The sequence below is a fragment of the Pongo abelii genome, chromosome 8 (genome assembly GCF_028885655.2).
Source record: "Pongo abelii isolate AG06213 chromosome 8, NHGRI_mPonAbe1-v2.0_pri, whole genome shotgun sequence".
Classification (NCBI taxonomy): domain Eukaryota; kingdom Metazoa; phylum Chordata; class Mammalia; order Primates; family Hominidae; genus Pongo; species Pongo abelii.
Window position 1 is genome coordinate 13,240,144 of NC_071993.2, and position 21,888 is coordinate 13,262,031.

At 41.5% G+C, this 21,888-nt stretch overlaps 2 protein-coding genes across 16 annotated transcripts in view; one reads left to right on the top strand and one right to left on the bottom strand.

Annotated features, from left to right (window-relative positions):
* The window catches only part of OPTN (optineurin), a 38,504-nt gene that overhangs the window by 4,685 nt on the left and 11,931 nt on the right, over positions 1 to 21,888 (top strand). For 5 of the 15 annotated variants that reach the window (XM_024253063.3, XM_054521573.2, XM_054521572.1 and 2 more), the window contains 9 exons: positions 5,191 to 5,367; positions 6,353 to 6,555; positions 8,522 to 8,704; positions 12,059 to 12,132; positions 14,666 to 14,818; positions 18,170 to 18,272; positions 19,778 to 19,893; positions 21,194 to 21,343; positions 21,719 to 21,812. In XM_024253063.3, coding sequence (XP_024108831.2) covers positions 5,202 to 5,367; positions 6,353 to 6,555; positions 8,522 to 8,704; positions 12,059 to 12,132; positions 14,666 to 14,818; positions 18,170 to 18,272; positions 19,778 to 19,893; positions 21,194 to 21,343; positions 21,719 to 21,812 — 1,242 coding nt within the window. In that variant the 5' untranslated portion in view covers positions 5,191 to 5,201. 15 annotated transcript variants of the gene reach the window in all.
* Positions 409 to 698, bottom strand: LOC112135172 (small nuclear ribonucleoprotein G-like). Its single transcript, XM_054521921.2, has one exon. The coding sequence runs from the start codon at positions 696 to 698 to the stop codon at positions 510 to 512; it is 189 nt and encodes a 62-aa protein (XP_054377896.1). The 3' UTR covers positions 409 to 509.

Consider the following 21,888-nt stretch of genomic DNA (forward strand, 5'->3'; position numbering starts at 1 on the left):
TAATGTATCTCTGTCTTTCCTCAGTTGAACGTAGCTCAAGGTGATGTTAAAAACAGAGAATGAAGCTTTCTGTAACTGGCATTCCACCAATAGATATTTCATATGTGCACTGCACAGTGATAGCTCATAGTGATGTCCTAAGATAACTTAAGAATTATGAAGTGTCCTTTGAGTCATCCAAAATCAATTAAATTAGTTTTTTTTTCTTTTTTTTTTTTGTGAGACAGGGTCTCACTCTGTCACCCAGGCTGGAGTGCAGTAGCATGATCTCGGCTCACTGCAACCTCTGCCTCCCAGGTTCAAGCAATTCTCATGCCTCAGCTCCCGAGTAGCTGGGACTACAGGCATACACCACTACACTCAGCTATTTTTTTTTTTACTATTACAAAAGTTTTTTTTAACAAAAAGTCTAATATGAAAATGTACATGACCTAATTTTTACATCATAGTAAAACAGGCCCTATGGAGAGAGGACATGAGTTTCTCTGCTGAACAGCCATTTTTTATACTCATTCCAAGGCTTCTAACATGATGATACTATTTCCTTGTATTACCACCATTCCAGTATTGTTCTGTTGCCCACTAGTCGCCATCTCCACACATTCATCTATCACAAGATTCATAAAGGGATGAAATCCCCGCAGTATTCCTTGGACATGTCTGCCACCATTTAATTTCAATGATAACTTCTTGTCCATAAATCCCCTCTAGCCATCTGGTTAGAACATGATGCTATTCGAGATGTTCAACAAAAGGTGGCATTCGAGATCTTCAAGGAACGAAGAAGGGACAGCGTGGGGGTGACCAGGGGCCCGACCGCAGGACCGGGAGGCGAGTCGGCCAGAAAGAGGTGCAGTGGCTGCTGGCGGTAACCACGCCAACACGCGAGCTCTGCTGCTAATTTATGTATTTTTAGTAGAGATGGGATTTCACCATGTTGGCCTGGCTGATCTCAAACTCCTGGCCTCAAGTGATCTGCCCACCTTGGCTTCCCACAGTGCTGGGATTACAGGCATAAGCCACTGCACCCAGCATCAATTAAATTACTTTTAGTAAAATTAGCCAGGTGTGGTAGCACATGCCTGTGATTCCAGCTACTTGGGAGGCTGAGGCAGGAGAATCACTGGAATCTGAAAGGCAGAGGTTGCAGTGAGCTGAGATTGTGCCACTGTACTCCAGCCTGGGCGACAAATATTAAGTATTTACATGCTTATATTTACTATTTATGCTAACTTCTTATGTTTGATGACATTTGAATTACAAAATATTTTTTCTAACAATACACAATATCACAGAATTTGCTGTCATTAGGACAAGTATAGCTATTCATGAGAGTGACTGGCCTGCCCGTGATACTTGGTGTATATGCATTGAAGGGTGGGGTTTAGATTGTGGTCTTTCTAGAAACTAAAGAATATTTTTCACAGAGTTGTTGAGCTGAAAGCAACAACATAAGGATTATCATTTGCTGGATGAGTCAATAAATACTACTAGAGGTCATGTGACTTCCCAAGGCCACACATCTGGCTAATGGTACAAATGTTTTTTTCTGTGGCCTCTTAGCACGACCCCACTTTTTTGCTCGTATGCTTATAAAATCCGGGCAACGTGAGAAGTCAGAAACACTGATGTAACAACTAGAACCAGTTTTAACTTTATTATGGTGGTATCTGTAGGCTTGGTGGAGGTATAAAAGCTCATGGAGGGGCCGGGCACAGTGGCTCAAGCCTGTAATTCCAGCACTTTGGGAGGCCAAAATGGGTGGATCACCTGAGGTCACGAGTTCAAGACCAGACTGGCCAACTTGGCAAAACCCTGTCTCTACAAAAATTAGCCAGGTGTGGTAGCACATGCCTATGATTCCAGCTACTTGGGAGGCTGAGGCAGGAGAATCACTGGAATCTGAAAGGCAGAGGTTGCAGTGAGCTGAGATTGTGCCACTGTACTCCAGCCTGGGTGACAAAGTGAGACTCTGTCTGAAAAAAAAAAGTTCATTGAGGAAAAAAATCTTAACAGTTTTCAAATAAACGTCTCTCTCTTTTCTCCCCCTCTCTTCTCCCCTCCCCTTCCTTTCCTTTCATTTTCAGAAAAAAAGGAGAAATTTGCGCATATGATAAGATGAAACCAAACACATTTCTAAAAATGTGCTTAGATCCTTTCTTTAAAAAAATCTGTTGAATATTTTCATGGCCTTTGCAAAATATAGTATAATCACTGAATACCTAAGAAAAATTAAATGTTGGCAAGTAAATGATACATATGACAAGGATTTTCTCTTTTAGGTCTATTACCTAGAATTTTAGTATTCCACTGCAAATTAGGTAGGAACACTGTTACTCGGTAAAACCCTATTCTAATGAGATGATTCTGGGTACAATAAAATGAATTTTACAGAAAATTAGAAATTGATGGTCTATTCAGATTATTTTTGTGAGAAGAAGAGCAGTCTGTTCTAGTCACCTCATGCTAAGTTGTGGAACATTTCTGCATTATACCTGTTTTCTAAGTGAATTTGGGTGTGTGACACATAGATACAAAAGGTTCAAAAATGAATCCTATGGTTTATCAGTGTTTTCCGCTTCATAAAATTGCCATCACCCTCGTTACCTGACTACGTGAGAATGCCCCTCTTGGTGCTAGCTCTTGTAGGAAGAAGTGGCACAGGCTGTCCTGTCACAGGGTGTGGTAGGTAGCTCTGTCTCTGATTACCTACAAGTTCCTCGCACCAAAAGGAGGTTACCAGGTATTGCTTCCAGAAGATCTACAGAAAGCCCAAGGTATTGCCTCCTGTGGCCAAGGACGCAACACCACAGTGGTGCATTTTGTTTTATTTTAATTGATGGCTATTAAATGCACACATAGATATTATGACACAGTTACATGTCAGAAACAGGCGGTGCTCTTATCTCTATCTTCCAGGGACTGATATCATGTGTAATGGATTCTCCACAACTCAGGGGTCACACAGGCTCCATAGTCATGAGTGGCTGATGGATCTCATTGAGACCAGTGCCTTTCCCCCGTTAGAAATGGGATGCTCGCTTCCAGGTTCTCTCTTCACCCCTTTTGTGCATCCGTGGCTTTCTGCCTGATCACAGTTGTATAGTGTACATTGGTGCTTAATACCTATTTGTTGGATAGATGGATTTAAAATTATTTTCTAAGGTCCAGGAGCAGTGGCTCACGCCTGTAATCCCAGCACTTTTGGAGGCCGAGGCCAGCAGATCACCTGAAGTCAGGAGTTCGAGACCGGCCTGGCTAACATGGTGAAACCCCGTCTCTACTAAAAATACAAAAATTGGCCAGGCATGGTGGCTCATGCCTATAGTCCCAGCTACTTGAGAGGCTGAGGCAGGAGAATCACTTGAACCCAGGAGGTGGAGGTTGCAGTGAGCCGAGATCGCTCCACTGCACTCCAGCCTGGGCAACAGAGAGAGACTCTCAAAAAACAAAAACAATCTTTTTTTTTTTTTTTTTTGAGACAGTCTCGCTCTGTCGCCCAGGCTGGAGTGCAGTGGCACGATCTTGGCTCACTGCAAGCTCTGCCTCCCGGGTTCATGCCATTCTCCTCCCTCAGCCTCCAGAGTAGCTGGGACTACAGGCGCCTGCCACCATGCTCGGCTAATTTTTTGTATTTTTTTAGTAGAGACGGGGTTTCACCGTGTTAGCCAGGATGGTCCCGATCTCCTGACCTCGTGATCTGCCCGCCTCAGCCTCCCAAAGTGCTGGGATTACAGGTGTGAGCCACCGCACCCGGCTCAAAAACAATCTTCTAACAGTAAACATCCTGGAAGTAATAATATGCTTTTTCAGGCATCTCTCTGGACTTTGGCCACTCTTGACCTTTGTGGAGTGGGTGTGTGGGCCATGTGTATACACCGTCAGTGGGGAGGAGTTGCCTTTGCTATGTATTGCTTTATAATCTATCCCCATCAGCTCTTGAAGAAAATACATCATTTTCACCAAGTGTGAAGGTGGAAATTTGTGCTGAAGATGTTTGCCTGGGTGGTTGGTAACACAGAAGCAGAGTGGGGATTTACTCATTTGTCTTGCATTTCTATGTCCACATGGACCCCTCTGTAAAACAAAGTGATATGTGTAAAAAAATTTCAGACCATGCAATACCTAAAGATATCTTAGTCTTTTCAGTATGCATTGCAAAATAGAATATTAAAGCCTAAGTACTCAGTAGTATGACTCTGTTGTTTTACAACGTGTGGCTTTGATACCTGGTGGTGCCACTTCCTGGCCTTGGATGAGCTGTACGCCTCTGTAAACCCAACTTCCTCACCTATGAAACAGCTGCCTGGTTCAGCGTTAATGAAGATTAGTCAGTGACAGGCCTGGTGTGCTGAGTCCACACATAGTAAGCATTCAAAGAATGTTAATTCTCCCTTTCTTCTTAACCAAAAATACAATAAACAAAAAATAGTTTTTAAAACAGCTTTTTTGAGATAGAATTCACTTACCATGCAATTCACTTGAAATAAGGAGATTTGAATTTGAAGATTTGCATGGGAAATTTTTTTCATGATACCTTGTGCATGTCTACATATATCCCGATCATCATGATGTCATACCCTCGTCTCCCTCCCCCGTTTCCCAAATCCTCATTGTACCCTTTTTTTTTTTTTTTTTTTTTTGAGACGGAGTCTCGCTCTGTTGCCCAGGCTGGAGTGCAGTAGCGCGATCTCGGCTCACTGCAAGCTCCGCCTCCCGGGTTCACGCCATTCTCCTGCCTCAGCCTCCCGAGTAGCTGGGACTACAAGCACCCAACACCAAGCCCGGCTAATTTTTTGTATTTTTAGTAGAGACGGGGTTTCACTGTGTCAGCCAGGATGGTCTGGATCTCCTGACCTCATGATCCGCCCGCCTCGGCCTCCCAAAGTGCTGGGATTACAGGCGTGAGCCACCGCGCCCGGCCCTAATTGTACCCTTTTATACACCCATACACACACACACACACACGCACACACACATGCACACACGCGCGCACACACACACTTTTCTGAAGCTACATATACCTTTTTTGTTTAAAAGGAAGAATCAAAAATGTTCAAAATGTAACTGGAGAGAAAGTGAGCCACTTTTGGAGTAAATATTAGCAATCACCAATGGGTCTGTGGGATTCCCGGGGACCCCTTGTGGGGTGGGGGACAGCTCTATTTTCAACGGGTGACTTTTCCACAGGAACTTCTGCAATGTCCCATCAACCTCTCAGCTGCCTCACTGAAAAGGAGGACAGCCCCAGGGAAAGCACAGGAAATGGACCCCCCTACCTGGCCCACCCAAACCTGGACACGTTCACCCCGGAGGAGCTGCTGCAGCAGATGAAAGAGCTCCTGACTGAGAACCACCAGCTGAAAGGTGAGCAGGGCTGGCCCCTGCGTGCCCCATTCATCCTGGGCCTGCAAGAAATGCCGTCCCTTTGCACTAAGGCTTGGTGGTGAGCTCCCTTCTCCCCGTTTCTGTAGGTGGTAGCGGGTGGGGAAGCACAGGGTTTAGCTTTTGGCAAGGCTAAATCTGTTCTGATTTTTACTTTTGGAAACAGGTAAAAATAAAAACTGTGTGTATCTCAAGGAAGTAGCATAATGATATTTAGCCCATTCAAAAGGAAAAAGAGGCTGGGCGTGGAGGCTCATGCCTGTAATTCCAGCACTTTGGGAGGCTGAGGCAGAAGAATTGCTTGAGTACAGGAGTTCAAGACCAGCCTGGGCAAGATGGCAAGACCTGATCTCTACAAAAAAATTAAAAAAAAAAAAAAGCTGGGCGTGGTGGTGCACGCCTCTGGTCCTAGCTACTGGGGAGGCTGAAGTTGGAGGATTGCTTGAGCCCGGGAAGTTGGAGCTGCAATGAGCCGTGATCGTGCCACTGCACTTCAGCCCGGATGACAGAGAGAGACCCTGACTCAAAAAAAAAAAAAAAAGAAATGGAAAAAGGAAGAAAGGCTGCTATGGTTCCAGAGTTAGTCCTAAATATTACCTTATTAAGAGAAAGCATCCTGGTATCTCAAGCCATGGTTTGGGCAGGACCGGTGTTTGAATCTAGGAGTAGTAAGAACTTCCTTAGTTCCTAGTAACCATGGATATTTAGATATTTGTCCTGTAGTGGCGGTACCCAAATCAACTTTGTCTTCTTGGGATTTTTAAGGACTAGAAATGATGTTCATCCCACTAGTCTTTTCTGTAAGCAAAAAGCACTTTGTCTTTTTGCTGCTGACCCCTGGGCCGAGGCTAAGCATGGCATCTTTCGATTCAGAGCCATGGGGTCAAGTGGACTAGAGGGAGATTTTGTTCATCACATCAAGTCCGCTTTCCTGGTGTGTGACTCCATCACTCTGAACCTCCTGCAGAAGCCATGAAGCTAAATAATCAAGCCATGAAAGGGAGATTTGAGGAGCTTTCGGCCTGGACAGAGAAACAGAAGGAAGAACGCCAGTTTTTTGAGATACAGAGCAAAGAAGCCAAAGAGCGTCTAATGGCCTTGAGTCATGAGAATGAGAAATTGAAGGAAGAGCTTGGAAAACTAAAAGGGAAATCAGAAAGGTCATCTGAGGTGAGCAGACCGATCCATTGTGATGTTTTCTTTTTTTTCCCCTTGACATTTGCAGTAGAATCTTACGTGTCTAGACTCCTAGATCAAAACCTTTCGTGGTTCAGTCTGGATTGGTGTTTTGCCTGGTCTTGGAAGAAGTGCTTTTGCTGAAAAGATTGATTGCCCTATTAAGGGTCATGGATAATCTCTTTTAGAGGAAAGAAATTTGTAAAGCTTTGACCATACTGATTGTAGGCAAAAGAACAGTAAGGTTATAAATCATTGTATTGTATTCATTATAGATGGTGCAGATGGGCCTCTGCCTAGAACCAACAATTGTTTTTAGTTTCTGTCTTTGATATAAAAAATATGTTTAAAAAACCCATTACTCAGAATTTTTACTTGTTGACCTTGTCTGTTCTCTCAGTCTAAAATGGAGATTATTCACTTTACATTTTCCTTTTTAAAAATGTTTTGGAAAATGTCATGCTGTGGTAGGAGGCTATCGCATTGCCATAGATGAAAAGAGAAAGAGACACATTTTTCTTGACCCGAAGAACCTGGAAAAATGTGCTCATACCTGGGAGTGGATGTCAAAGACGTTAGCAATGACACAACCCAGAACACGTTTGAAATCCCCACTGGGCGTGGTTTGTTAAGGAGGCCTCTGCTGTCCATGCCAAGTGTGGGGAGAAGGGGTGTGGGTGGGCATTGATGGGAGGAAAAGGGCAGGAGGTTGGGTGGTGGGAACTTTTTTTCCTTCCTTTCTGAGATTTTAGACACAGCTTATGAGTCCACTGTTGCCAAAGTGTGGTTGATTATTTCTATAATATCAGATTATTCCAGCATGGCAAGGAAGGCTTGCTTTCTTGTCATGAAGTTACTTTAAATTTTGATTATTTGAATACAATAAATAATGTAAAAATTTCCATTTTAAATGTTATGTCAAAATAAATCGTGGGCTAGGCATGATGGCTCACACCTGTAATCCCAGCACTTTGGGAGGCTAGGATGGGCAGATCACCTGAGGTCAGGAGTCCGAGACCAGCCTGGCCAACATGGCGAAACCCCATCTCTATTAAATACAAAAATTAGCCGGGCGTGGTAGTGCGCGCCTGTAGTCCCAGCTACTTGGGAGGCTGAGGCAGGAGAATTGCTTGAACCCGAGAGGCGGAGGATGCAGTGAGCTGAGATCGCGCCATTGCACTCCAATGGGCGACAGAGTGAGACTCTGTCTGGAAAAAAAAATTGACAGGTAAAAGCTGGAATTTTCTACATTAAACACAGGGCATAAAGGTGTTGAGAAACTTCCTTGTCAGTAGGGGTAGGGGCAATTGAGTCTCATGGCCAGGTCCTTAGTTTGATTTGTATTTGTTTTTTGACTTTTTTTTTTTTTTTGAGGTGGAGTCTCGCTCTGTTGCCCAGGCTAGAGTGCAGTGGCATAATCTCGGCTCACTGCAAGCTCCGCCTCCCGGGTTCATGCCATTCTCCTGCCTCAGCCTCCCGAGTAGCCGGGACTACAGGCACCCGCCACCACGCCCAGCTAATCTTTTTGTATTTTTAGTAGAGACGGGGTTTCACTGTGTTAGCCAGGATGGTCTCCCTCTCCTGACCTTCATAATCCGCCCGCCTCGGCCTCCCAAAGTGCTGGGATTACAGGCGTGAGCCACCGCGCCTGGCTTGGCTTTTTTTTTTTTTTTTTTTTGAGACAGGGTCTTGGCAGTCTTGAACTCCTGGGCTCAGGCAATCTTCCTGCCTCAGTCTCCCAAGTAATGGGGACTACAGGTGTGTGCCACTACACCTGGCTAATTATTAAATTTTTTGTAAAGATGGGGGTCTTGCTATGTTGCCCAGGCTGGTCTCGAAAGCCTGGCCTCAAGGGAGCCTCCCGCTTCAGCCTCCCAGAGCTCTGCGATTATGGGCATGAGCCCATGGTGCCCAGCCTTAGTTTGATCTGTTCATTCACTTTACTCCTTGTCATCTCCAGGACCCCACTGATGACTCCAGGCTTCCCAGGGCAGAAGCGGAGCAGGAAAAGGACCAGCTCAGGACCCAGGTGGTGAGGCTACAAGCAGAGAAGGCAGACCTGTTGGGCATCGTGTCTGAACTGCAGCTCAAGCTGAACTCCAGCGGCTCCTCAGAAGATTCCTTTGTTGAAATTAGGATGGCTGTGAGTTTTTGGTTTTATTTTTGTTTTGCGCAAACTATAAAGCCTCAGCTGGAAAAATGAAACAAATACCACTTTTTCTTGTCAACACAAGCCAAGGATTGAGGAAATTCCAGTGTAGCAAAGATAAATTGGCTCTCATTTTCTAAGTATAGCATAATGCATGTAAGGGTTATCATAGCTAAAATGGAAAAATATTAATTACCTTTTATGATGAAAGCTGTAGTCTTTTTTTTTTTTTTTTTCCATCATGTCCTGGCAAATTGAACATTTTTGTGACCAGAAAAGGAAAAAACCCACACGAGCATGAACTTTCTGTTATTTTTCAAACTAGGTCTCAAAGCTGTATTCCGCAGTTCCCTTAAGGGAGCTGCAAACATATTTTAACAACAGAACCCTCTTTTTTGTTTTGAGACAGAGTCTCACTCTGTCCTCCAGGCTGGAGCGCAGTGATGTGATCTTGGCTCACTGCACCCTCTGCCTCTGGGGTTCAAGAGATTCTTGTGCCTCAACCTCCCAAGTAACTGGGACTATAAGCTCATGCCATCACACCCGGCTAATTTTTTGTATTTTTAATAAAAAAGAAGACAGGGTTTTGCCATGTTGGCCAGGCTGGTCTCAAATTCCTGGCCTCAAGTGATCCATCCGCCTCGGTCTCCCAAAGTGCTGGGATGACAGGCGTGAGCCACCGCACCTGGCCAACAGAACCCTCTTTTCAAACAAAGTGGTATGAGGAACCCTGATATATTAAAAAGAAGAAGAGGAGAAAAGAAAGAGCAGAACTGCTCTGGTTGTAGATTGAGGGAGTGTCCTGGCTTTTCCTTCCCTTTCAAAAGCAGCTACTCAGGAGCCTCTGAGAATGGAGTTTGAAGCCATTGCTATCAAAATCAAATTTCTCTGCAACCCCAAATGAAGTGGGCTAAGCAAGGGGGCCCTAAGCTCTTGAGAAGCATCTGTTACAACTGTGCCTGGGCATAGGGGCAGCCCTATTAAAGAGCAGAGCAGGTTGATGCACCAGGTGGGGGCCTCTCCTTCATTGCTACTAATAAAGATTAGACAGGGAGATAGACAAGGGTAAAATCCTCTGTAGTATAGATGGTCACTTTCGATGAGTCAGAGTACATGTCTGATACAAGAAAAGGGACTGGCTGGGTGTAGTGGCTCAGGCCTATAATCCCAGCACTTTGGGAGGCTGAGGAGGCAGGATCCCTTGAGCCCAGGAATTCTAGACCAGCCTGGGCAACCTGGCGAAACCCTGTGTGTACATAAAAAAAAAAATACAAAAAGTTAGCTATGTACGTTGGCACGCGCCTGTACTCCCAGCTACTCAGGAGGCTGAGGAAGGAGGATCACTTGAACCCAGGAGTTTGGGTGGCTGCAGTGTGCCATGATTGTGCCGCTGCACTCCAGCCTGGGTGACAGAGCAAGACTCTGTCTTTAAATTTAAAAAAAAAGAAAAGAAAAAAATTGTGTCCCTGGAAGAGAAAAATGTACATTGTAGACAAGTCAGGAGGAGTGGGGAGCAACTTGCAAAAAAGCTCACCTACTGGTTATATCTGAAATAAGAATGTCTGACTGACTTTGCTTTCTGATTTATTTGCCGCACTAGAGTTAGGAAACAGCTCTGAATAACCCTGCCGTGCATGCCCCTCATACATTTTAGAGGCCAAAATCAAGAGAATTAAAATGTCAATTGAAAGTCATATTTTGCCAGAGTACCCTTTCTGCAAGTGATCGAAGATTACTGAGACAGAAGTTTAACCAAAGAACCTTACCCTTCTGTCAATAACCGATAAGCTGCAGGAAACCCAACAGCATATGAGAAGTTTCCAAGTGAAGCTTCTTCCTTCAGGGTGCATGGTTAGCATCTCATTCTCCCTGTCAGATGAGTGACAGTTATTTTTAGTGTAAACATGTTTTGCACGCGTTTCTTCTGTGAACTGGAAAGCACTGCCCAAGATTTAGGAAGAATTATCAAAAATATCTAGAACCCCCATGACCCCAAGCAGAGAAAAAACATATGTATCTATGTTTTTTATAATAGATATATCTATATTTATATTATATAATGAATATATATTATATTCTATAATATATAATACAGAATATATTATACAATTATATAATTGTATAATATATATACAATTATATAATTGTATAATATATATACACTTATATATGTATCTATATTTTTATAACAGATATCTATATTTATATAATGAATATATATAATATATTCTATAATATATAATATAGAATATATTATACAATTATATAATTGTATAATATATACACATATATGTATCTATACTTTTTATAATAGATATATATATATTTATATTATATAATGAATATATAATATATTCTATAATATATAATATAGAATATATTATACAATTATATAATTGTATAATATACATACACTTATATATGTATCTATATTTTTTATAATAGACATTATATTTATATTATATAATGAATATATATAATATATTCTATAATATATAATACAGAATATATTATACAATTATATAATTGCATAATATATATACACTTATATATGTATCTCTATTTTTTATAATAGATATATCTATTTATATTATGTAATGAATATATATTGTATAATATATAATATAGAAGATATTATACAATTAATATATAATTACATATATAACATTATTTATATAATATAATATATATCTATATTTCTATATCTAAATATAAAAACATATTATATATATATTTATACATACATATCTAGAACCATCTTTGTGCATTTTTGAAGATTTTTCCTGGGAGCTTATTGGAATATAAATGTCTTTCAAATCCTGTGGGTCTTAGACTATCTTGTTCCCTAAGTGACCTGTGATGCACACAAATTTCTGATGGGAACCAACTTGGCCAAGATGGCGCTTTGTGAGTCTCATTCACAGAAACTGCCTCTTTTTTAACTTTACCTCAGTGAGTTCTAGCATTTTGCATTTTAAAGGAAGGATATGTGGAGTTGTCACCAGCTCTGTATGACCTTAACCTTGAGAAAGAGGGAACTGCCAAGGAAAGAGAGGAGCAGATAAGCTTTCATGTTTACAGAGCCAGGTAGAACGTGTATGGCGAGAGGAAACTGACCTTCACGCCTTAGCTGGGATATTTATAATCCCGACAGGGTGTGCCAGGTGAGGGGAGGGTACGTTTCCATTCCATTTGAGCCACCCAGTTTAAACAGTGCACATCTGAATGTTTGGAAGGTTCCTTGGGTTACATGTCACAAAAATTCATCTTTTGCCTTTTTCTTCTTTTGACAAAGAATTTGTCTTGCAGACATATTTTGTTAAATCCCCTGCATTTCTGTTTTTACAGGAAGGAGAAGCAGAAGGGTCAGTAAAAGAAATCAAGCATAGTCCTGGGCCCACGAGAACAGTCTCCACTAGCAGGTATGTGAAGGAAGACTCGGGCTGTCAGGCAGACAGGCTGGGCAGGCTCGTCACTGGGTGCTTGTCACTGGGTGCTTGTCGCCGGAGGTCAAATGTAGTGACCTGAGCAAGTAACTTCTTTATGATTTATACCAGGATCTTTCAAGAATATTTGGTTTGAATGCTATTTAATGTTGCAGCTCAAACTGGCAAAGATTAAAAACTGTTTGGTTCCTGTTTGGCTCACACTAACTGCTCTGTTCTAGTGGTGTCTCACCTCCAGCAGATGAAAAGTGAAAGCAAACTGGTTCTCAATCAAGTCAGTGATTTGTCCCTAATCAAAGACATGTTTGCTCATTGATTCCCCGGTGCCGTTTGACCCAGACCAGCCTGCCCAGCTTCCATAAGTGAAATATTTTCATTTTCTTTTCCCTGCTACTTCCCAGTTATAAGCTGGCATGACCAATACTGGAACATCTATTGTAACAATGACTGATAGCACTCTCAGTCATTGTGGGTGTCGCCTGAAAGTGCCCAGATTTCTTATCTGTGGAGTCTCAAGTGTACCTGTCCTATGTAGATGTGAGGAAACAGACATCTTAAATAGTGGCGGGGCCTTGAGGAGGGAGGCAGACCTAGAACTGAGCGCCTGAACCTCTTGACTCTTCACAAGCAGTGCTCACCAAGGAGACTGCTAGCTCGCCTTCTGCAAGCTGCTTGCTCCTGTAATCATCTATTCAAGACACAATTGTCTGAAAAGAACTCTAAGGATCTCTTTTTTTTCTTTTTTTTGAGATGGAGTCTTGCTCTGTTGCCCAGGCTGGAGTGCAGTGGCACCATCTTGGCTCACTGCAAGCTCCACCTCCCAGATTCACGCCATTATCCTGCCTCAGCCTCCTGAGTAGCTGGGACTACAGGCGCCCGCCACCACACCCGGCTAATTTTTTGTATTTTTAGTAGAGACGGGGTTTCACCATGTTAGCCAGGATGGTCTCGATCTCCTGACCTGGTGATCCGCCCACCTTGGCCTCCCAAAGTGCTGGGATTACAGGTGTGAGCCACTGCGCCCGGCCAGGATCTCTTATCTCATAGTTTTTTTTTTGTTTTTGTTTTTTGTTTTTTTTTTTTTGAGATGGAGTTTCACTCTGCCACCGAGGCTGGAGTGAAGTGGCGCGATCTGAGCTCACTGCAACGTCCGCCTCCTGGGTACAAGCAATTCTCCTGCCTCAGCCTTCCGAGTAGCTGGGATTACAGGTGGCCGCCACCACGCCCAGCTAACTTTTTGTGTTTTTAATAGAGACAGGGTTTCACTATGTTGACCAGGCTGGTCTGGAACTCCTGACCTCAGGTGATCCTCCCGTCTCAGCCTCCCAAAGTGCTGGGATTACAGGCGTGAGCCACTGTGCCAAGCCATCTCATAGATTTTTAAAACCTTCTTTGTATAACTTGAAAAATGTGCATATAGAATGACTTACAAAACGTGAAAAAAATTGTCTCCCATTATGTTTCTAAGCTCTTGTATAAGGAAGAAAGTAAGTATTAGATAATATTCTTTCGTCAAACAGAGTAATTGGCATAAACGAAAGTAATTCCCCTTTTTGGTTAAAAATTCTTCACGTTTCCCCCAAATTGCTTTTTTAATATTTAAAGATGTTCCTGGAAGTAGTGGGAAATAAAAAAGCCCTGGTTGAAATATCAAAGCCACTTCCTCATCTTTCATATCCAGATGCAAAGACCGCTTCCTCTTTTAAGCCACATGGCTATTTTTAAAATAACAGCTCTGTACCATTTGTGAGTATTGTAATTAGTCTGAGATTGATTTCCAGGTTTGGAGTTGGAGCTTCAGAGTCCTGGAAACTGGGATTTAATCCCGGCTGTTTATTAGCTATGTGAACCCGAGTCGGTGACTGAAAGAGTAGCTGCCGTTAGCATTATCATAGTCATCCCTCATGTTCTGGAACAGTGATCATGATTCTGTTCGTCACTGATATGTCTCTTGATTTAGTCAGATTTTGAAATCGAGAAAAATACTTGACATATCAACAGCGCCTCCATTTCTCTGCTGTCATTATTTGAAACCACAAGTGAAAAAGGTTTTCTCCCCTTGACTTAAGCTGTGATGGTCTCTGTTAACTTGGAGAAAGGCCAGTGGTCTGTACAGTGTGTCTTTAACTTTTGTCTTACTGCAGTCCCCTTTGAGACTAGATCTCTGGAAAGCTTGGCACCTTCAGCCACGGCTGCCTCTGCTGAACTGTTCCATGGGTTTTGTGGTCTGGTGTCAGGTACACAGTGACTGTTTGGAGGAAGTGGGTATGTGCAGTGTAAGGCTGGCCTCTCCAGAACCTCACTGAGCCTTCACACCTTCCCTAGGAAGCAGGGAGGAGCTTGGCACTGGGGGTCCCAGGACCAGCTGTGCTTGTTCACTAGTTGAGAATTAGTTGGAGAATGTTCTGGAAAGCAGTTCCTTTAAGCTGGTCCCAGTTATATTGGGTTACTCTCTTCTTAGGCTTTGGAATTTTTCTGATGAAAACCTTTTAACCTTTATACTGAACAGGGCATTGTCTAAATATAGGAGCAGATCTGCAGAGGGGGCCAAGAATTACTTGGAACATGAGGAGTTAACTGTGAGCCAGCTCCTGCTGTGCCTAAGGGAAGGGAATCAGAAGGTGGAGAGACTTGAAATTGCACTCAAGGAGGCCAAAGAAAGGTATGAAATGGGTTAACTTGAAATATGTGTTTTTTTAAAACAGCTTTCCTGAGATATAATTAAGATACCATACAGTTAACCCATTTAAAGTATACATTTCAGTGTTTTTTAGAATATTCCCAGGATTGTGCAACCACTGTTAGTTACTACAGTATAATTTTAGAACATTTTTTTCCCCCAAACAGCACTCACTGTCTGCTCCTCCAAGCAATGTGCTTTCCGTCTCTATAGACTTGGCCATTCTGGAAATTTCATATAAATGGAATTATACAGTCTGTGGTTTGTTGTGACTGGCTTCTTTCACGTAGCGTAATGTTTTTGAGGTTCATCTACAATGTAGCATGTATCAGTACTTCCTTTTCCTTGCTGAATAACGTTCCATTATCTATATACACAACATTTTGTTTACTCATTCATCAGCTGATAAACATTAGAGTTGTTGCCACTTTTTACCTATTAGGAATAATGCTGCTATGAGCATTGTGTACAAGTTTTTGCTTGGGTATGTGTTTTTAATTCTATGGGGTATATCGTTACCGGTGGAATTGCTGGGTCATATGGTACCTCTATTTCATATTCTAAGGAACCAGCAAATCATTTTCCAAAGCAGCTGCGCCATTTCGCATTCCCACCAGCAGTGCATGAGCATTCCACTTTCTCCACGTCCATACCAACGCTTGTTTCTTATTGTCTTTCACTTTGACTTCAGCCATCCTAGTGGATGTGAATTGGTATCTCATAGTTCTGATTTGTATTTCCCTAGTGACAGCGATGTTGAGCATCTTTTCATGTTGACCGTTTGTTTGCTTTGGAGAAAAGTCTATTCAGAGCCTTTGCCCATTTTTAAAAATTGGGTTATTTGTCTTTTTATGTTGAATTATAAGAGTTCATTTTACATTCTGGATACAAGACCCTTATTAAATATATGATCTGCAACTATTTTCTTTTCTTTTTTTTTTTTTTTTTTTGAGACGGAGTCTTGTTCTGTCACCCAGGCTGGAGTGCAGTGGTGCAATCTCGGCTCACTGCAAGCTCCGCCTCCTGGGTTCATGCCATTCTCCTGCCTCAGCCTCCCGAGTAGCCGGGACTACAGGCGCCCACCACCACGCCCGGCTAATTTTTTTTTTGTATTTTTAGTAGAGACAGTGTTTCACCGTGTTAGCCAGGATGGTCTTAATCTCCTGACCTCGTGATCTGTCCACCTCAGCCTCCCAAAGTCCTGGGATTACAGGCATGAGCTACTGTGCCCGGCAGATCTGCAACTATTTTCTCCCGTTCTGTGGATCATCTTTTCACTTGATGGTATTATTTGCAGCACATTTGTTTTTATTTTGATATAATACAGTTTATCTCCTTTTTCTTTTGTCACCTGTGCTTTTGATGTCCCATCTGAGAAACCGTTGCCTAACCCAAGGTCACAAAGATTTACTCCTATGTTTTACTCTTAAGAATTTTGTAGTTTTGGCCAGGTGTGGTGGCCAAAACTACAGCTGGCCACCGCACTCCAGCCTGGGCGACAGAGCGAGACTCTGTCTCAAAAAAAAAAAAAAAAAAAAAAAAAGAATTTTGTAGTTTCATCTCTGACATTTAAGCCTGTGGTCCATTTTGAGTTTGTTTCCATGTATGTTGTCATACAGGATTCCAACTTCATTAGACTCTCAGTTCTGTTTCATTGATCTATGTTTGTCCTTATGCCAGTACCACAATGTCTTGAGTACTATAGCTTAGTAGTAAGTTTTGAAATCAGGAAGTGTATTAGCCCGTTTTCATACTTATATGAAGAACCTCCTGAGACTGGGTAATTTATAAAAGAAAGAGGTTTAACTGACTCACAGTTCAGCATGGCTGGGGAGGCCTCGGGAAACTTACAATCCTGGCGGAAGGCGAAGGGGAAGCAAGGCACCTTCTTCACAAGGCAGCAGGAAGGAGAAGCAACGCAAGAGCCACTACCACACACTTAGAAAACCATCAGATCTCATGAGAACTCACTCACTATCACGAGAACAGCATGGGGGAAACTGCCCCCGTGATTCAGTTACCTCCACCTGGTCTTTCCCTTGACACGTGGGGATTACGGGGATTACAATTCAAGATGAGATCTGGGTGGGGACACAAAGCCTAACGGTATGAGGAAGGAGTTAACTGTGAGCCAGCTCCTGCTGTGCCTAAGGGAAGGGAATCAGAAGGTGGAGAGCCTTGAAATTGCACTCAAGAGATAGTGCCTTCCAACTTTGTTCTTCTTTTTAAAGACTGTTGGCTCTTCTGGGTTCTTTGCTGTTCCATAAGAATTTTAGGATCAGCTTGTTAATTTGTGAAAAAAGCCAGCTGGGATCTTACTAGGGATTGCACTGTGTCCCCAAATGATTTGGGGAGAATTGCCATCTTCAGGATTGCGTCATCGCACAGATAGTCTTGCTGCGTCTTTTCCAGTCTGAATGCCTTTTATTTCTTTTTCTTGCCTGATTATCCTGTAAAAAAAAAAAAAAAAAAAAAAAAAAGGGTTACGTAGAAATGGAAGGGCAGGCATCCTTGTCTTGTTCCTAATCTTGGGAAAGCTAAGGCCCCACCTTTGTCATCACTTTCAGAGGTTCCTGGTGTCACTCATGCTTGAATGTCCTGCAGTTCCCACAGTGTGAATCTGGTTGCTTCTTGGCTGTCCCTACTGTTGGCTCAAAGGTCGGCCTTCTTGGGCTGGTAAGGCCCCACTCAGACCTGTACTGCCATATTTTCCTACTATTATTTCCTCTCCCTTTTTCTTTGTTCCTGTAGGCACATGGCTTTTTGAAGGTCCTTTTAGTAGAGTTTGGGCTAGGAAAAAAATTACATGCATCTGTTCAACCCATTATCTTTAACAATAGTCTCTTGTTTCATGTGGATTGGGATGGCTTTCCTGTGGTTATGATTTGGTGTTAAGAATGGTGTTACTTTTTTTGTTGTTGTTTATTCGGTGACTTTTAAACTTAGCTGTGTCCTAAAAGGAAAAGTCTTTCCTTCTCTAATGGATTCTTATAAATGAGATACCATGTTCATGGAACACACATGCATCCATATGTGTAAACACACAAACAATTTCAGAAACATTGCTGCATAGTACAGTTGCATGAAAACAAATGGTGTTCAAGATGAGTTTCACTTGCCTTTTACCTCTGTGTGTATTTGTCTGTGAATCAATTATAGCCAATTTTAGGATGAAAAATAAAATTAATGCTAATATAGTGAATGTGTAGAGATTTTGAAAACCCCTGATCCTTTATCCCAATTGTAAACAATGTTCTTTTTAGTACTTCTGTAATTGCTATTTCTCTTAAAGCCAAAGAGAAAGTAACTTTTCTACCTTCTGTGATTTTCCAGAGTTTCAGATTTTGAAAAGAAAGCAAGTAATCGTTCTGAGATTGAAACCCAGACAGAGGGGAGCACAGAGAAAGAGAATGATGAAGAGAAAGGCCTGGAGACTGTGAGTCCTAAGATTCCATGGCCACTGTCACATTCACACACACGAGAGTAGTCCAGCCACTGAATTCAAATCTTGTGATGGGTTATTTGCTTTAGAAATATAGAAATCATGTTGATATTGAATATTATCTATCTATTCCTTTTATATGTCCTTGTCCTGGTCTGTGTCAATTGTAGCAAGATGTATTTCTTTTTTGTTGTTATTGTTGGAGACGGAGTCTCACTTTGTCGCCAGGCTGGAGTGCAGTGGCACAATCTCAGCTCACTGCAACCTCTGCCTCCCAGGTTCAAGCAGTTCTCCTGCCTCAGCCTCCCAAGTAGCTGGGATTACAGGTGCCCACCACCACACCCAGCTAATTTTTGTATTTTTAATAGAGAGGGTTTCACCATGTTGGCCAGGATGGTCTCGATCTCTTGACCTCGTGATCCTCCCACCTCGGCCTCCTAGAGTGCTGGGAATACAGACGTGAGCCACTGCGCCCAGCTGTGAGATGTATTTCTGTCAGTATTCTACAAAACCATTTCTTATGTCTCTTCTTGACTGGTTTCTTCTCCTCAGTCCTTCAATGAAGAAGCCTACTGTAGGAAAAGGAATGTTGTCCACTTTATAATGAGATCATTTGAGGATATGACTCAGAAACTTGAGGGAGAATTGAAAGATTTGGGTTCTATCCCATTACTGGTTTGAATAAAGTAGTTTGAAAGGAAAAGGTTCAGTGTTGTCTTGTTCAGTGTTGTCTGGTAATTGAGAGAGGTGCCTTTGAGTCTGCAGAGAGTCTTCAGCTTTGGGAAGTTAATGAAGCCATGCAGGTCGATAGCCATAGGGGCCCACATGAAAGGCATTTACATAAAATACTCACTTTAGGTAATTAATTTATTCAACAAATATGTACATTGAATGCCTACCATGTGCCAGGAGACTGAGCCCTTACTGTTGAAAGAAGAGAGAACATTTAGAAAACAGATGAGGAGACCACCAGTGAATAATAGTTCCCTGTTGACTAAAACGAATTCAACAGCCAATAGCAGGGAAGTATGGTCTTTCAAGGCATCAGAAACTCATTTACAAAAATTATAGAGCTACCAGGAAAAAGGCTGCACAACAAAAATAGTTGAGTAAACTAGAAACATACACTGGGAAGAGAGTATGGGGGCAAGTTGTTAGCTGGATAGATAGGACCGTGCTTTGACACCTCTGTGGTCTGTGATCTCTGAACCTGGAATAGGGTTCATTTTAATAGCGATAAAGTCATTATCACAGTGCATCCAAATTGATTAGTTCATGCTTTATTAGGAAACAGAAGTTACCCAAAACTTAGCAAACCTAAGTACCAAGTATCCAAAACATTCTTTTCCTACACGATGTTTGGGATATTGTCAAAGTTGGATCAATTCACCAGCCAGTCTTAATTGGCTACTAATGGTTCAGCCTGTTTTCTCCCAAAGAGGTTTGTTTAATCTCTGATGATAATTGTACACATATGTTTGGGATTTCCCGTATGATAGGTTGGAAGCGAAGTGGAAGCACTGAACCTTCAGGTGACATCTCTGTTTAAGGAGCTTCAAGAGGCTCATACAAAACTCAGTGAAGCTGAGCTAATGAAGAAGAGACTTCAAGAAAAGTAAGAATGCGAGAGCAATTTTATCCTCCTTTGAAATATATATTTTTACAAAGTATACTACTATATAAAAACATAGTTTTTTTAACTATGTTATGACTAAAAGAAAAATAGACACCTAATTAAAATATGAATTCAGAAAATACTAATGTTCCAGTTAATGTGTGAGCATGAAATACTTGTAAGATTAGGGGTTGGGGACTGGAGAGCTTTAATTCTGCCATTTAGGGGCATTTGTTAAATGTATGAGCCTGTGTAAGATCTCTACAAAGCTGTGAGCTAGTTTTCCTGTTACTGACTTAAGCTGATGACATTGATGTGAGTAAGCATAAAGAAAGATGAAAAGAGCATAAAGATCTTGAGTGCCATTTATTTGGAAAAAGGTCAATTTCAATTTGTTATTTCAATCAGTTAATTTCAGGCTAACATGTAGATTGAGAGTTTGGCATTTGCTTGTTTCTCTTGATGTAAGAAGTTACCCAAAACTTAGCAAACCTAAGTTGATGTTGTTCTATTGGATTCATTGGCAAACATGTTTCTAGCACAATATGGAGGTGTGTGTGTTTTCTTGAGGTTGTAATTCCCAACACTCTGTAGTATTATGGTAACGTGATACAACATGGCAGCTACAACTAAGGACTTTGGACAAACAGACCTAGATTTGACATATGAGTCTGCAACTTATTTGTGTTGGGCAAGGTATTTATTTCAGTTCTCTGAGCCTGTCTTGTCATTTGTAAATTGTGTGTTATAATTTCTTCTATATACATTGTGTTAAATGATATGTCTAATGCGCTGGGCATTAATGCTTTGTGCATAGCTGTCATTTATTTGTGTTATATTGAAATCCTCTTTCTGATCTTTCAGAAGACTTAGGGGAACTTCCTTTTTCCCTTATTGAATCTTTGTCAGAAACTAAAGTCTTTGCAATTGACAGAACCTATAACTTTTTTTAATATAAAAGATATCCACGCATCACTACATGAGAAGCACCTTAGCTAATTACTACTGTGGTCTGTGTTTAAATACTAAAAATGTATCTATATGACTAGTTAAAACAGTTATTCAAAGAGGACAGTATTGCATGTGAGCTTAGATCTGTACTTTTTTATGTTCAGGTGTAAGGGTTCAGAAATATGGCCAGGTCTAGTGAAGAAGCAAGGAGGATTATGTATTTCATTTTGCATTCATAAACCCTACAGCCCTAAAATTCTTGTATTGTACATAACCTTGGGGTTTGTTTAAAAGCCACTGCGATGTAAAGGAGCATTGTTTATCCTCATGAAACCTTGACCTTTCTTAGGTGTCAGGCCCTTGAAAGGAAAAATTCTGCAACTCCATCAGAGTTGAATGAAAAGCAAGAGCTTGTTTATACTAACAAAAAGTTAGAGCTACAAGTGGAAAGCATGCTATCAGAAATCAAAATGGAACAGGCTAAAACAGAGGATGAAAAGTGAGTATGTTGAGTCAGAAGGGCGGCGACGGGGCAAAGGAGAGAGAATCATCTTTTTATACAGATTGGAATTCGGATTTGAGAATAAATTTTAGAAAATTTCTTTTTCACTTATCTGAAGGAGTCCTAGGAGACTTCTCAGAGGGGATAAAGTTTAAAAGTTTTGTCATAATAAAATTATGCTGATTGTTTGCACTCTGTCTTGATTTTTCAGAAAAGATTTTTTTTGAGAGTAAGAAATGCTAGTAGGTGGTGGGATGATAAAGGTAGGCGAGAAGATTTTTCTACTTGAGTGTTCAGAAGGTTGGGAGGCAAGACTGTAAGTTTCTATGATATTTTCCCCAGGATTCCATTTTTTAATATCTTTTTTAATAGGTCCAAATTAACTGTGCTACAGATGACACACAACAAGCTTCTTCAAGAACATAATAATGCATTGAAAACAATTGAGGAACTAACAAGAAAAGAGGTATTCACTGAAAAAAATTACTTCCATATCTCCGTAATAAACAGAAACTGTTGAACGTTTTGTATATAAAATAATT

Excerpts from the sequence above, each read along its gene's own strand:
- LOC112135172 (XM_054521921.2), bottom strand. The coding sequence starts at position 698 with ATGGACAAGAAGTTATCATTGAAATTAAATGGTGGCAGACATGTCCAA.